Source organism: Pelophylax lessonae (genome assembly GCF_965119305.1).
Source record: "Pelophylax lessonae genome assembly, chromosome: 9".
Classification (NCBI taxonomy): domain Eukaryota; kingdom Metazoa; phylum Chordata; class Amphibia; order Anura; family Ranidae; genus Pelophylax; species Pelophylax lessonae.
Window position 1 is genome coordinate 48,603,575 of NC_138776.1, and position 17,391 is coordinate 48,620,965.

General features: G+C 45.0%; 1 protein-coding gene across 1 annotated transcript in view; it reads right to left on the reverse strand.

Moving 5' to 3' along the window:
* Positions 1 to 500: 500 nt before the first annotated feature.
* ZDHHC6 (zDHHC palmitoyltransferase 6) overlaps positions 501 to 17,391 on the reverse strand; it is a 47,286-nt gene continuing 30,395 nt past the window's right edge. The window contains exons 9-11 of the mRNA XM_082268285.1: positions 10,980 to 11,125; positions 9,002 to 9,051; positions 501 to 870 (exon numbers count right to left, since the gene is read on the reverse strand). Coding sequence (XP_082124411.1) covers positions 770 to 870; positions 9,002 to 9,051; positions 10,980 to 11,125 — 297 coding nt within the window. The 3' untranslated portion in view covers positions 501 to 769. The remainder of the gene's footprint in view (positions 871 to 9,001; positions 9,052 to 10,979; positions 11,126 to 17,391) is intronic.

Here is a 17,391-nt window from a genome sequence, read left to right on the forward strand (position 1 = left end):
ATGGTGCAATGCTCTTTTGGCTAAATGGGCACAAGCTCCCACAGACATATTCCACAATCTCATGTAAAGCCTAAGGTTGTTATAAAGGACAAAGGGGGGAAGGATAGGGGGGAAACTCCATATTAAACTGGAACTTGCTAGACTCCTTGCTAACTCCTGCTAGATCACATCGGGCTGGCCCTTTTTGCAGGTATCGCTGTGTAAAACATTAAAAAAGCAGTGCATATGCTGTTTAAAATCCAGTAATACACTGTCTCACCCTGCTCTGCATATGTGCCGTTGCTTTCTATTTTTCTGCACATGTAGTGGCGGATCTACTGGCAACCTAAGGATTTACTGCTGCTCAGGGGTTCTGGGCTTCAGCAAAATGGCAGCCTTCAGCAAGAAGAAACAGGAACAATTCTTGAGGCAATTTACAGCACACACTAATTTTAATAGTTATTAATGTGAAATTTTTGTTTCTTGTTAAAAACTTTATTTTTTATCAAGTTGTTTTACAGGTAAAGTTCTGCTTTAATAGCCACGAATTTGGAATGGGATCGCATACTAACGAATTTAAGTGTGAGGGTCAGTTGTCCACAAACATTTGGCCATGTAATGAATCTCCCCTTAGGATCACAACTTTAGTACTTACACAGCTTTGATCACCGAGACATACACATTTGTAAATGCTGTTGAGAACTTTCATATGAGCCAGGATTTAACTTGGATTTACTGCCTTAAAAATACCAAACAATTGGTGGAGATGAGGCAAACGTGTCTACTGGGGCTATCTTGTTTTCTTCTCATCGTCTGATTGGTCAGAGCCTGTATCAGAAACATGTTTTACAACACATCTTCTGGGGAACCAGCCCCGAACCCGGAGTCCATCTAGAAAGAACAGAACTAGTTTGTTACAGCTGCAGCGTAATGTACATGTAAAATATCTTCCCTTTTACCCCCTGATTAATATGCAATTTATTTTACAATCAAATCATTTTATTTTTCATGACATACTTTTTTTGGAACTCAGTGATGTCATCACTGGGTCCTTCTGCTGGTCTTTGCTCTGTAGTAAGATTAAAGAATTTGTAAACCCAACATTTCTTACTCCTTATATGTGCCTGCTGTCCCATTTACTTGTACAAAAAAAAAAAGTCTCCTGTTCTCTTTGTATTGCTTCCTTTGTGTGAAATCCCTGGTGTTTTTGCAAGTCCCTCTGCTTTCCTATTAAAAACGGACCACACTAAGCATATAAGCACAGAGTGGTCTGTTCTCTAGCTATGTTGGGTACCCTGCTTATCCCCAATAATCAGACTTGTACTGACACCCCTGCACCCTGCACAGCCCTTCACTGGGAAGATCAGCTCTTATGCAGCTGAGAACAGAGGGAATGTAATCACTTATAAAAAAAGGTATGTGAGTTTTTTTATATCTATACACAAATGTTTTTCCTTTCATTTCTATTTTAAAACTGAATGGGCTATTTTTCAAGGTGATAGTATACAATCACTAAATTTAGTGGGAGGGACCAGCAGGCTCCAGCTCCCTACCTTAAGCGCTACACAACAGAACCATACCCCAGCATCCTTTGAAACCCTTTAGCTGTGCAATCTGACCAGTTGCTTGATTACATTCTCCCAGGATCTAGCGGCGGGTCCTACTCCGGTTTACCCAGAGTGCTGCCATCTCCTCAGCCAATCAAGGGGCAGTTCTTCTGAGTGAGGTAGCGTTGAATTCTGAAGCAATGTGTGGCTTGGCATTAAAGCAACATTACAGTTTTGCCTTAGCAGAGCTCTCTGCTGCTGTTGCTAACCTGCAACCCAATGCCATCCATGTGCCCCTGCCTGCCTCCAGTGTGCCACTCCAGCCCACCATGATCCAAGTGGACTCCTGTGCCTTCAGCATTTCCTTTTGACTCCAGGCACGCCCGGTGGTCCTTGTGTCTCCAAGTGCACCCCTGTGCCTCTAGCGTGCTCCCACGCACCTCCATCTCCCACCGAGCCTCGACACCATTTCCAGTACTGCTCTTGTATCACCTGGAATGATGTTCTCCCCACTTCTAGCCAAGACATTTACACTTTGTAGATGTTTGGCCTGCTACACTCTACCATCAGTACCTTTCTACCCTTAGGCCCACTCCTGCTATCATTTGTATTGACCATCTCTCAGTGGATACAGAACACTGTTTCCAACAAATTGACAATGCAAAATAAACACCAAACTGCTTTGATGGTTTAAAATTTATAAAAAAAAAAAAAAAAAAAAAAAAAAAAAAACGAAGTTATTACCTGTTAACTTGATTTCGAGGAATCTTCCAGGACAGCTTTAATGAGAGATAGGCTCCTCCCACCAAGCACAGGAAACACAATCCACATTAGTTTAAATACAGGTGAGACACAGAGACCCTCAGTAATAACAAATAACTAAAGGCACATCTACTTTCATACCCACCACCCATACTACAATATTTATAATAGGGCAGGAAGCAGTGGCATCCTGGAAGACTCCTGGAAATCAAGTTAACAGCCAATAACTTAGTTCTTCCCCCCAGTCATCTTCCAGGACGGCTTTAATTAGAGTGACATTATAGAAACCATACCTGCTAGGGAGGGACTACAGCCTGAAGCACTTTTCTCCTAAAAGCCTGGTTGTTAGCGGATAAGAGATCCAGATGGCAATGCTTGACAAATGTCTGGAAACTCGACCAGGTGGCTGCTTTGCAGATTTGGATCGGGTTAGCTCCTGCCCTTTCAGCCCAGGATGTAGCCAAGGCTCTGGTGGAATGGGCTCTAAGATTTTGGGGAACCTAGAGGCCGGTAGTTGCATAAGCCTCAATGATTGCCCTTTTCATCCATCTAGCGATAGTTTTAGAAGCAGCTGAAACTTTTTTGTGCCCCCAGTATAGAAGGAGCAGATTGGGGTCTTTCCTCCATTCTTTGGTGCGCTCGATGTAACCTAATAAGCCCCACCTTACGTCAATTTTATGGAAATCTTCTTCCCTAGGGTTGCTAATTTGTAGACAAAATGATGTGATAACGATTTCCTGTGATCGATGAAAGTCCCTCGACACTTTGGGAAGAAAACCCAGATCCAGTGATAGAATTTCTCTATCGAGCAGAATAGAGCAGTATGGCTCTGCTATGGGCATCTCTTGTAGTTAGCTGATTCTTCTAGCCATGACCAGCACCACTGAGAGCACGGTCTTGTAGGTTAATACTTTTAATGTACTTTCCTCTAACTGCTCAAAAGGCTATTTTGAGAAACTCTGCAGTACCGTAAAAAAAGCCCACGGGGGGGAAACTTATTTGTCCGCAGCGCTCTACTCCTTGAGGCAGCCTTGATGAATCTCTTTATTAGAAAATGTTCTACCAATATGATATCTGGGAAATTGGACAATGCTGCCACCTGAACACTCAAAGTATTGGGGGTTCACCCTAAGTCAAACCCATTCTGTAGAAAGTCTAATACTGCCAGAATAATCGGTCAAGAAATCCTGTTATTGTCACTTTGCCAAAAGCAGAATGTCTTGCAAACTTTATTATAGTGTTGATTACTTTTCCTGACAATTCCTTGTTTTTTAACAGGTGCTGCTCAGAAGCCAAGCCATCAGAAAAAGACGGCTCACCTGCGGGTGGTATAACTCTTCCTGGAGCAGTAAATCTATCCTCTCTGGCAGCCTCCAGGGTGTTGCTATTGACAGTTTCTGTAGAGCGGCAAACCATGACCTTTTTGACCAAGCTGGAGCTATCAGAATTACCTTTGCTCTTGAGGATTTGACTTTCAGAATCACCTTTGGTATGAGCCTGAACGGACGGAAAGCATACAGGAGATTCTCTGCCCATGGAAATACAAAAGCATCCAAGCCCAGACTGTAAATTGAGAAAAAATGTTCCACTTTCGCATTTTTGGATGAGGCGAACAGGTCTATTAGAGGACGAACCCGAATCTCTGAGATTGCCTTGAACAATTCCTGAATTCCTGATTCAAACTTCATTCCATATGACAAATCCTTTCTCTGCTCAAGAAATCCGCCAGAGAATTCAGCTCCCCTTTGAGGCGAATGGCCGCCAGAGAGGGGATGTTTTCTTCCGCCCATATAAGGATCAGTTTTGCCACCTCCATAAAGGGAGGGGGCCCGCGTACCTCCTGGTTTGTTTACGTAGGATACTGCTGCCCAAATTGCCTTTAGTTCCCTTACATTAAAAAAGTAGGCACCCTTCTGATCTCTCCCATTTTCTCTGTGAAGCTAGACCTTCTATGTGGGCTCCCCAACCCCATGCACTCGCATCCATTGTTATCCGGACTGGATTTTCCTGAGTTCAAGTTCTCCCTTTTGACAAGTTGTCTTCCTGTAGCCACCAATGCAAAGACTCTTTTACTTGATCCGGCAGGGTTACTCGATCGTTCAAGGTACTCTGAACCTTGGAGCCCAGGAGATTGCTGGGATAGATGGTGTCATCAGGCCCAACAGCCTCATGTCCCTGATGGATATTGCCTGTCTCAGTAGGAGATTGGAGGTTTCTAACTTAAATAGACCTTTCTTCTCTTCTGGTAAATATGTTTAGGGTTCCACTGAGTAGAATATGTAACCAAGGAAGACAACTTTTTGCGATGCTTCCAAAAATTCGATTTTTGTGAGTTCACAATCCATCCCAGCGATTGCAGATGGTTTATTGTGTAGGTAGGGTATTATCTGGATACCTGAGGTCCTCAACCCCTGTAAGGCTTCCGCTAGGACCTTTGTGAAGATCCTGGGAGCAGATGTCAATCCAAGCAGGAGGGCTTAAAATTGAAAATTATTGTCTGGCATGGTCTTTTCACTGCAAACCCGAGGAAGGGTTTGGAGCAGCCTCTGATCGGAATATGCAGGTGTGCATCTTTTAGATCGATCGTCGCCATAAAAGCTTCTCTGAATAACAGCTCTCTTGTTGTGAAAATCGTGTCTATCTTGAATTTTCGGTACAAAACACTTTTGTTGACCTCCTTCAAATTCAGAATTCTGTATTTTCCCGATGGTTTCCTTCTGATGAATACATGGGAAAAGAATCCCCCATACCCTTGTTCTCGAATGGGGGAAATGATTCCCTGATCCAGAAATAAGCTGCCATGAATGAGTCCTTTGGCAGTGGAGTCACCAAAAAATAGCTTAGGGGTATATGATGAAATTCTATCCTCTAACCGTTGCCGATTAGATCCAAGATGAACTCGTTGGTTGTAACCCTTTGCCAAGAGGATAGGGCGGCTCCAGACTGACCTCGTTGGTCTTGGTATGCAGGCCTAGTAAGGCTGGTAGCCGATGCTCCTTGAAGACTGCCTCTCAGAGAAGTCTTTTGTCTCAAGGACTGATCTTCAATCCTGCTTTACGGTCGCTGGCTTTAATGGCTTGGCTAATGAAAGCCAGGTACTGAAGCACAGAGGGTTGTCCGATTTGGTGATTCCTACGCTGTTAAAAGGTAGAAAATCTACTTCTAGGAAGATTTAACATCGAGTTTGAAGGGCGTACATATCTTGGTGTGAGTCGGGGGGGGGGGGGGGGGTTCTTCCCCTTCCTTTTCGGTGTCCTGTCTGCTGGAGTTCCTACAACAGGGTGTAGATCAGCGTTTGGCTCTGGGCACAATCACGGGCCAGATTTCTCCCTTGGCAATTTTTTTCCAATGGCTGTTAGCTGCAAATTCTTTGGTTTACACTTTCGTCCAGGTGGTATGCCACTTGGCTCCTCCAGTAAGGTCCCTGGTACCTCCCTGGGAACTCAATCTGATACTGTCGGTTCTTCAAAATCCACCTTTTGAAAAGATTTGTGAACTTCCTCTGCTTACTCTGTCACAGAAGGTGGCCTTCTTGGTGGCTATTACTTCTGCACGTAGGGTGTCAGAGCTGGCTGTGTTGTCCTGTCGGTCACCTTACCTGGTGGTTCACAGGGACAAAGTGGTGCTCAGTTCCTGCCAGTCTCTCCTTCCTTCCTAAGGTCGTCTTGGGTTTCCACTTGAAGACATGGTGTTGCCTTCCTTGTGCCTAAGCCTAAACATCCTAAAGAAATTGCTTTAAATTCCCTAGATGTGGTTCGGGCAATCAGGGTGTACCTGGTGGAAACTGAGTAGATTTGTAAATCAGATTTCTTGTTTGTCCTTACGGATGGATCTCATAAGGGGCAGGCCGCATCTGCTGCGACTATTTCCATATGGATCAGTCAGACGTGGTGCAGGCCTATTCCATCAGGTGTCAGGTTCCTCCTTTCCCTGTTAAGACACATTATACAAGGGCGCTTAGTGCATCCTGTGCTTTCCGTCATCAGGCGTCAGTGGTCCATGTGTGCAAGGTGGCCACATGGTCGTCTGTGCATACATTCACAAGGTTTTACAAGGTGGATGTGCTCGCATCTGCGGATGCTGCATTTGGCTGCAAAAATTTGCAGGCTGCCATTGCAGAGGCTCTGGCCTCTTGAGGGTGTATTTTTTCCTGGTGGTGAGCTCCAGTGGTTCCTAGTTGAGCTCCTTGTTAACCTGGTTGGCTATGTTAGCCTCTTTTGGGAATTATGTTCACTGCTGTGTTTTCCCACCACTCATACTGACACTGCTTTGGGACGTCCCAAGGGTCAAAGAAGATATGGAGTTGTGTCTTTAAATGAAACGAAAGAGAAAACTGGATTTTTGTCTTACCGTAAAATCCTTTTCTCTGATGTTCATTGATGGACACAGCACCCACCCCCCTGTTTGAGTTGGGTTATGTATTTTTCTGACACTGCTTGTTACAAACCGAGGTCCTATAGCAGTAAGGGGGAAGTAGGACTGCCCTAGGGGCTTAGTCAAATTTGTTTTCACCTAGTCCTACTCCTATGGAGAGCAGCATAACCCAAGCGGTGTCCATCAATGAACATCAGAGAAAAGGATTTTACGGTAAGACAAAAATCTAGTTTTTAGACTGTTGCCTCTTTGGATTTTGAAAGCCTTTTTTAGCAGCAGACCTCTCCAAAACTGAATACAGGTCTTCACTAAATATTAAGCTGCCCTTGAACTGTAACTTTGCTTTAGAAGCTGTGTCTCTGGCCCAGGCTTTAAGCCAGATTGCCCATCTGGTCCCGTTTTTGAGCACTGTACATCTAGCTGAAAACCTGATGGCCTCTTTGGAGGCATCTGCAATATAAGCCACGGCCTTGTTGAGGATGGGGAGTGAATCTAAACTTCCTTCTTTAGGGGTGTCTTGCTCTAGGAGGATCTTAAACTGCTCCAACCAGAGATCCAATGTCCTGGCTACACAGGTGGACGCAATGGCTGGTTAAAAGTTAGAATATGCAGTACTGGGCTGAAATGCGTCCGAAGGACCGGATTCTTGAAGAGAAGATCTAAAGGACCTAAAAGTTTTAACCATCCTCAGGAGGGATGTGTTGGAGCTGGAGAGAGTCCAGAGAAGGGCAAATAAACTGATTAGGGGATTGGAGGACCTTGATTATGAAGAGCGTCTGCAATCGCTTGATTTATTCTCCCTGGAGAAGAGACGCCTGAGGGGGGACATGATAGCAATTTTTAAATATCTCAATGGGGATCTCAGCTTAGAAAAAAAGCTGTTCAGTCGAAGGGATTGCATGAGGACTCGGGGGCATACAATGCGATTAGAGGAGAAGCGTTTTAACCTCAGGCAACGTGGGGGGTTCTTTACTGTTAGGGCTACAAGATTGTGGAATTCTCTACCACAAGAGGTGGTTTCTACGGGTAGTATGGTGGCTTTCAAAAGACTATTAGACGTACATCTCAAGGATCAGAACATTCAGGGGTATGTGAGATGATTACAGCCGCACACACCTACACAGGTTGAACTGGATGGACTGTTGTCTTTATTCAACCTCACCTACTATGTAAATTTATGTATTCATGGTGTCTTTTCATTTTTTAAACATAGAGCTAGTTTCTTTTTTAGTTAGAGCATCAATGCAGTCCTGGCAAAGCAATTTTTTTCCAGATGACAACTTTTGTTTGCACGAGGCACATTTCTTTTTGGGAACTTCCCCTGGGACCGCTTCATCTTTATCTTTGCGGCTCTTGCCCTGCAAGGCAAAAGCAAACACCAAGCGGTAAAGAAATTGCCAGGTGCAAAAACCGAACAACACACAAGGGAGAGAGGAAGACCACCAGTGCCCCACACCTTGCAAGCTAAAGCAGTGTACCTCACCACAGCTACTACTAGTGCCCCCCACCAGTGTTATGTAACAAAGCCGATGACCCACTGGCTTACCTTAGGGCCACAATCCGCATGCGTCCCCTGATCCACCTCCTCTGCAGCAGCCACCTCCATTGATGTGCAGGGAGTCTGGCCTTGCAGCGTCCTTTAAGTGCCTAGACTGTTCGCTGGCCCCACTCTTTTTTTTGTTAATTCTGGACTGGCCCTGTGGATTGGGACCGGTCCAGTGCTGCAGCATCTGTCCCCACTTTTGTGGCCAGCCCCCCCCAACGCCGGTTGCCCAAAACCAAAATGGCCGATTCGACACTTCCACCACGCCGGCACCACTGCGGCACTTTCCCCCCACTCCTTGAAGGCTGGGAATGACTCGGCCCCAGCGTTCCCGGCTCCCTCGAGAACCTCCATGCTGCCAGCACCCAGGAACGCAGACAGATGACGTCACTGCACCGGAACTGCAATCTCTGCAACCCTCCAGGAACTGGGTAAGCATCCACTGTGGCTCCCCCTAAAGGAAATTAAGTCAAGAGGGAAAGGGGTCCCTCCACCCCACCCCCCCATACCAGAGGTACTGGGGGACCCCCAATTCCCCACCTACACTCCCAAGGGACACTGCCCCAGTTTAGGAAAGGCCAGGGTCGGGGAGGCTCCTGCCACCTAGCACGGAGGCCTGAAAGCATGAAGTTTTCTCTTGAAGTGATCCTGTCTGGCCGGGGAAACACAAAATACTGAGGGTCTCGGTCTCTGACCTGTATTAAAACTAATGTGGATTGTGTTTCCTGTGTAAGGTGGGAGGAGCCTATCCCTCATTAAAGCTTGGAAGATGTCTGGGGGAAAAAAAATTACCCACCTTGAGGACAGTCGTCACCCTCATAGATTTTGTCTCCATACATCCAGTGCCTGTGAAAAACACAAGACTTAAATAACTATCCCACTAAGCACCATTTAGCTCTTATACAACAGCATGACAATGAAACCCTGCGGCCAGAAAAAGCCTACAAACCTTTCTAAACTAATATAATGTTCTGTAATCCGAACACTTTATGTCAGCACATTTCCTGGCCTAGGGTGACAAGGCTGCTCCTCTATAGATATGAGTAAGTGAGAGTTGTCAGCCTAGGACAGCAAGCATGTTACTGGCAGGATCACCTTGTGAAAATAAAGGAAAAAAAAAAAAAAAAAACAAAACAAAAAAAAAAACAAATTGCAGCCACCATATCCAAGGATGGATAAGCTGCAACAGATTACATTTTTGTGTACATTTTAACCTTTTCCTGCCAGCTGTATGCATACGAGGCAGCCACATCACATATGGAAGGTTTGCCCCCATTCATGACCAGGTCATTTTTTTTGCGATGTGGCACTGCGCTACTTTAACCGACGCTATACACAAATAAAATTTAGGTCCTTTTTTTTTCAGCAAATAAGAGTATTTGATCACTTCTGCAGGTTTTTATTGTTTTAGGCTATAAACAAAAAAAGACAATTGTGAAAAAAATGAATAAATAATGTTTTTTACAGTCTGCTATAAAACATATCCAATAAAAAAAAAAATGTAAAAACATCTAAATTTCTTCATAAATTTAGGCTAATATGTATTCTACTACATGTTCTTGGTGAAAAAAAAAAAAAAAAAAAAGTCTCAATAAGCGTATATTGATTGGTTTGCGCAAATGTTATAGCGTCTACGAACTATGCGATATTTTTATGGAATTTTGTTTTTTTTTTACTAGTAATGGCAGCGAACTTATAGCAGGACTGCGATATTACAGGGGACAAATAAGACACTAAGTGACACTTCTTGACGCTTTTTTTGGGGACCAGTGATCAGTGCTAAAACATATGCACTGTCACTGTACTGACACTGGCATCAGGGGTGATCCAAGGGTTAAATGTGTCCCTAGGGACTGCTTTCTAACTGTGCGGGGGATGCTCTAACTATGGGAAGACAGAGATTTGTGTTCCTGCATAGCAGAATCACATGGTCTCTATCTTCCCTTGTCACAGAACGGCGACTTGCCTTGTTTATATAGGCAGACCACCGCTCTGCCTCTCTCAGGAAAATCGGCGGGTCCTGGCGGACACCGGGTCCGCTGATTGGCTCCTGCTGTGTCCAATCACACCGGGAGCAGGTCGTTGGCAGTTCCCGTGCGCGACGCAGACTCGGAAGCACGAGGTGACGTACCTGTACGTGATTTCGCGCAGAAGAGCCGCCACCAGCCAACATTATATGTACGTGGGGCAGTCAGCAAGAGCTTAACATTCACCACCAATAAAAAAAGGGACGGATATACCAAGTAGTTGCAAAGATATGTACCGTTTTACAAATACATTCCATAAACTGCAAAATTAGTTTAAGGCATTAAGTTCTCCTTTCCCCTCAGCATTAACTCTGGCCATAGGCAGAGTGAATTTCTTTCTTGCAACCAGGGGTTGCAGGAAAGAAATTAGCTTGATTCCCCCATCAACACAGACAGTGTTGACAGGGAAATCCCTCGCACCAAACCATTGTGTTCTACCGGTAAGGGGGCGGGGGAGCTGTCCGTGTCGGGAGAAGACAGTAATTACTGCAGTGACTATAACAGAAGCTTGCAGAAGTTGCATGTAAAACCCAGGATGCTGGTTGTATCCAAGTTGATCGATTGATCAAATTGGGTACATTCAGCCCGCCAATACATGGTTCGAATCTCAGAGACGGTTCCTGCTCAACCGGCTGAAATTGGAACTGTCTATGGCCAGCTTAAGGGTTTAAGTTTTATCAGAACAGAGGTCTAATTTTTTTGGGTGGAGTTATCCAATAAGTACTGGCTGAACAGATCAGAACATACTTCAAGCCTCGAGTGGCCAAGACAAGCTCTCCTTTCTTCAGCTTCATCCGTGGTTCCTCTGTGCAGGGGGTGGTGAAGAAGGTTCGAATACCTTTGGTTATAGGGCAACATGCGCCGCTGTAGTCCTCCACAGCTTTGTATTGAACCTGGAGGAAGTGCAGAAGAGTCAAATGAATTACAGAACCATAATAAAAGGGGGAAAAAAACAAAAAAAACACAACAGCATTTGAAGTATAACAAAGTGGTTGTACCCCTAACAAACAAAAAAAACAAAAAACAAAAAACAAAAAAAAAAGGGGAGATCCTGTTTTCTTATAGCAGGTTAAATAGTACAGTGCTTGTGCGGTTTAACCTGTCCCTGTGGAAGCTGTAAAAAAACCTGGCTGATCCTGCCTGGTTCTGCCATCCTCTCGGCAAACTGACCATGGTTTATCATGGCTGCTAGGCCCTGACACCTTGGTTAGTTTGTGTGCCTCTGTCATCTGCACCGCTCACTACTGCCAGCCCCTCTCTTTTAAGCAGCCATAATGCAAGCGTTTGTTAAAAACAAAGCCTGTAAATATTTTTTTACAGCAGGAGGGGCTCACGTGACCTCCCTGAGAGACGTCAGAGGGAGATATTCCCCCCCCCCCCTTGCTGAAAACACAAAGCCTGTAAATACCTTTTTACAGCAGGAGGGGCTCACGTGACCTCTCTGAGTGACGTCAGAGGGAGATATAAACGCCGCCGCCCCCCCCCCCCGCTGGAGCCTGGATTGGAGCATTAGAGCGCCCGGTAGTTACGTGATACATAAAAACAGGTATTTACAGGCTTCCTTTTTAAGAAACAATTACGCAGTGTAATATGGCTGCTTAAAATAGAGGGGCTGGCAGTGAATCATAGTTTAGGGTTACAAACACATTAAACGTAGTCATTCCAACACCTAATAAGCCCTGTACCCTGCAGCATAGCTCCCAACTGTCCCTGATTCTGAGGGACTGTCCATGATTTGGAACAAAGTCCCTTTTTCCTCCTCATTCAGGTCTGCTCTATATAGTTGTATATAAAATGGAATTTTCATCTTTCTGTTACAATGTTTTTATTGATATGTGAACGAAAACCAGAAGTCAAATTTGCACGCAGTGGATATAAACAGGAAACATAATACAGATTTTTATGCAAGAACACAAATAAAAATGTGTTATAGGATATAAACCAATAGTGACCCTCATGCCGGGGCCAGCATGAGATGCCTGGCCTGAGCCTGCAGATTTAGGGGCTGAGGTGCACAGGGGGGACCTGTCTGTGAAAACGGAGAGAACAAAACGAAACTAATCACAGGAAAAAGAAATGAAGAAAAAAAAAAAAAAACAACAAATGGGGGGGGGGGGGGGGGTTGGCGCACAGCAACAGGCAAGAGGCCCAGAAATAAAAGAAAGGGGTAGGAGGAGAGGCGAAGAAGGGGTAGAGAAAGGAAGTTCCCCCAGGCTGGGGATGGGGCCAAAGTGCACTAAGTTATCTTTCAAAAAGTGTTAAACCTTTCATCCAATTTCTAAATTGCTGCATTTGTAAATTTCAAAAGCCAATGAAATGCTAGAGGCAGTCACCAATACAATTCTCAAACCTGGCAAAGAACTTTCTTCCACTCTAAATTACAGGCCCATATCGCTACTAAATTCAGACATTAAAATATTTGCCAAAATACTAGCTAACCGTCTTCTGGGTGTGACACGATCCCTAATAGAAGCAAATCAAATGGGTTTTGTAAAAGGCCATCAAGGCCCAGACAGAACCAGGCATATGATCGATCCAATTGGTTATGTAGAACACAGTCTAATGCCTTCCCTGCTTCTTAGTTTGGATGCAGAGAAGGCTTTAAACAGAGTCCATTGGGGATAAATCTCAGAAACTCCAAAAAAAATTGGTCTTCCAGGTTTCATTCACAAAGCCATAATGTCCCTCGGTCAGGGTGTTCACCTCAGATTGTATCTCAAGAAGTTTTCATTTGACTAATGGTACAAGACAAGGATGTCCGCTCTCACCTTTAATATTTTCTTAAGCTATTGAACCACAGGCAGTCTCCATCAGTATTAGTTCTGGTATAACTGGTATCAGGATTGGTCAAACTGATCACAGATTAGAACTGTTCGTGGACGATATAATTTTATCACAATCAAATCCAGAAAAAAAGTCTGCCAGAGGTTCAAACAGCTTTAGATAATTTTGGAAGTGTTTCCTACTATAAAGTTAATAGTACAAAGTCTTTCGCATTACCAATGAACATTCTTTCCAAATGATTAAGAATTTATGTCTCAATCATAAGTATAATTGGGATCAATCTTCCATTTCATACCTGGAAGTACAGCTTGCCTACCCGACTAACAGCTAACTTCCCCAAACGCTTAACCCAACCAAATTCAAGAAGACTCAACACATACGAAAAACCCAACTATCATGGATTGGTAGAATGGCCCCATTTAAAATGCTAACCTTACCAAAAATCCTTTACTATTTTCGATCTCTACCTATCCCAACACATTCTAAATTCTTTAAACAAATTAACTCCAAACTCAACAATCTAATCTGGCAAGGGAAAAAAACAAAGTTGCACTAGCAATCTTAACCACTAGCAAAAAGAAAGGAGGCATGAATCTACCGGATCTATCAATATTCTATGGCTACATTCCGAGATGAGATGAAGTATTGGCTCACCCATAATGCTGACATGGGTGTCTATTGAAAAAGAAGCAACCAAAGGTTATAACCTATTTGCACTATTGGCTGCTTATACATTACTTCCTAAAGTAACAATACCTCCCTAACAATTAAATCCACACTGGTAGCATGGAAACACATGCTACAAAAAGCACAAACCTCAAGTGACACAATCCAATTACCTATCCCCTTAAGAACTATGGATTACTGTAAAGCCAGTCTTTCAATTAATTCCTTAGTAAAGCAGGGTTTTAATAATTTCCTTATATTAACTATCAACCGAAAAACCTAATGACAGACAAAAAAAAGTAAATTGGGAAAATTAAAACAATAAACCCTGATAGTAAAATAGTAATTCCCACTGAAATATGGAACTTCCTTTCCACAGGCACTATTCCAAAGATATATCCTTTTTCTTTAACCTACTGACCTCATTTCCCAGTGACCCAAAGAGCACTAATCTCCTCAAATGGGAAAAGGAACTGTCTCAAACATTTCCTTGGAAGTCCTGCCAATCAGCCATTAAAATAAATGGATCTGCTTCATCTTTCATCGAGCATTGTGATAATTCCCAAAAAATCTTAAATCAAATCAATGGTATATGACACCCTATAAACTCTCTATAAATCATTCCGTCCTCCTTCCCCGTGTTGGAAATGTGAGGAACAATCAGGCACATTATACCACATTTTCTGGAAATGTAAAACTTTATCTAGTTTTTGGAATGCAGGATTAACCTTTATAGCATCCCTTACAGGAAACCTATCACCACCTCTCACACCTGCAATAGCCCTACTGGGAATTAATCTCAATACGTATATACTAGGGATCGACCGATTATCGGCAAAGCCGATATATCGAGGGCCGATAGCCACTTTTCCCCGATATATCGGAATCAGCCCCCGGAGGTTACCGATATTGCCCATATAGCTCGGGAAAGTGCTTGTACCGGAGTGATGCCTGCAGCTAGAGGCATCACCCCGCTACTGGCGTCCATAGCCGACGGTCGGCTGTCTTGTAATGACAACCGATGCGGCTGAGATGTCCCCCCCGCCTTCCGCGGCTCGCCCGGGTCTCCTGTCCCACCGGGAGACCCAGGCAACCAGCCTGCACGGCTGCCGAAGGCCCGATCAAAGCCGCATTTGGCTCTGATCGGGTCTCCATGCAAAAACCTGGAAGTGATGTCATGAGTGACATCACTTCCGGGTACTGTCTGGCGCCAGATTTAAAAAAAAATGACAGCATTCAAAACAGCCAAACTTGGCATTTTAAATGATTTTAAGTGCAGAGGAGGGGTTTGGGATCTTTTAGACCCTCAGATTCCTCCACAAAAGTACCTGTCAAAAAAAATAAAATAAATGTTTTTTTAAAAAAGTACAAAAATATTGGCCCATATTGGCCGATACCGATATGCATTGGCCAAAATATCGGTATCGGCAACGAAAAACCGATATCAATCACTAGTATATTACCCACTTTGTCATAGAATTATTGTTGCCAACATTCTAATAGCAGCCAGGCTCACCATAGCTAAATTGTGGAAATCCAAAATAGCTGCCAACCTTTTTTGAGGTAAGTTTAAGACTAAATATACATGTTCAATATGAACTGATGCTGGCAAATAAGAATCTTTCCACCACAAAATACATTAAAGCATAGGGAACCTGGCTAGCTCACCCTAAAGCAGGGGTGGGGGAACCTATGGCCAGGGGGCCGTGTGCGGCCCTCAAAGTCATTTGGTCCCCCCCACCCCGTGCAGCTGAGTCTTTCAGATGATCTGTCAGAACAGAGCCAATGCTTCCTGTATAGTTCTGGCTCCGTTCTGACAGTCTGAGTGAGTCACAGGCGGAGTGATATCAAATGCACTCCGCCTGTGACCAATACAGGAAACATCGCCTCTTTTTCCGGCGCGCCACTGCTGCTAGCCAGAATTTCTTGCCAGCAGCACACACACAGCAGTTCCAGCCAGAGCCAGCAGTACCAGCCAGAGCAAACAGTACCAGCCAGAGCAAACAGTACCAGCCAGAGCAAACAGTACCAGCAGTACCAGCCAGAACCAGCAGTACCAGCCAGAACCAGCAGTACCAGCAGTACTCACAGCAGTACCAGCCAGAGCCAGCAGTACCAGCCAGAACCAGCAGTACCAGCCAGAACCAGCAGTACTCACAGCAGTATCAGCCAGAACCAGCAGTAGCAGCCAGCAGTACTCACAGCAGTAGCAGCCAGGACCAGCAGTACCAGCAGCAGTAGCAGCCAGAACCAGCAGTACCCACAGCAGTACCAGCCAGAGCCAGCAGTACTCACGGCAGTACCAGCCAGAGCCGGCAGTACCAGCCAGAACCAGCAGTACCAGTCAGAGCCAGCAGTACCCACAGCAGAACCAGCAGTACCCACAGCAGTACCAGCCAGAGCCAGTAGTACCCACAGCAGTACCAGCCAGCAGTACCTACAGCACAGTACCAGCCAGCAGTACCAGCCTGAGCCAGCAGTACCCACAGCAGTGCCAGCCTGAGCCAGCAGTACCAGCCAGCAGTACCCACAGCACAGTACCAGCCAGCAGCACCAGCCTGAGCCAGCAGTACCCAAGGCAGTACCAGCCAGCAGTACCCACAGCAGTACCAGCCTGAGCCAACAGGTCCCACGGCACAGTACAAGCCAGCAGTACCAGCCTGAGCCAGCAGTACCCACAGCAGTACCAGCCAGCTGTACCCTCCAGCAGTACCAGCCAGCTATACCCACCAGCAGTTCTTTTCAAAACTTGGAAATGTAAGACTTATGCGCTATATTGAGGTAAGCGATCAGACGGATGTTCAAAATCAAGGCAATAATAATGAACGTGGAACTCCTCCAAGCAAGCAGCTGATTCTGATAGTGTCCCCACGTATCACAATGTAAATTAGGGATGCACCGAATATTCGGCGGCCGAACATTATTCGGCCGAAAATAGAAAAAATAGCACTTTCGGTGTTCGGCCGAATAAGTCAAAAGGCCGAATAATTTTGTGCCCAACAATAGGGCTGAACGATAGTCGATATGATATAGACTATCGTTCTGTGGCCGTAGGCGATATTCATATCGCCGAGGTCACGATATTTACAGGGGGAAGGGACTCGGAGGAGGACAGGAGGACTCGCAGACTTCCGTGTTAGGCAGGGGAAGCCGGGACACTTCAGCGGTGAGCATACATACATTACTCACTCGTGCACTGCAGCCCGCCCCACACATTCAGTGAGTCTTACTCTCCTCCCTAGTTTTTTCAATGGCACATTTAGGAAGCCAATCACGCCGTGATTAGCTGCACAGCGAACCAATCACGCGTGCCTGCACACCTGATTGGTTCCGCTGTGCCGCTACTCACAGCGTGATTGGCTTCCTGAATGTGCCATTGAAAAAACTAGGGAGGAGAGTAAGACTCACTGAATGTGTGGGGCGGGCTGCAGTGCACGAGTGAGTAATGTATGTATGCGGCTGTGCTCCTTTCCAGGCTCCTACTAGTCCACCTCCAGCCTCCTACTACCACCACTATGAGAGACTGTCTGTCACAGTATAATCTGATCGAGTCCACACTGACACTGACTGACTGTCACTGAGTAATTGATGTTACCACATTAACCCTGACCTGCCCAGTGCCCTGTATCTGCAATTAAAATTTACAAGGCTGCCTGCATGCTTCCTGATTTCCATTCCCAGCATCCTTCCCAATCCCTACAGTGTCACT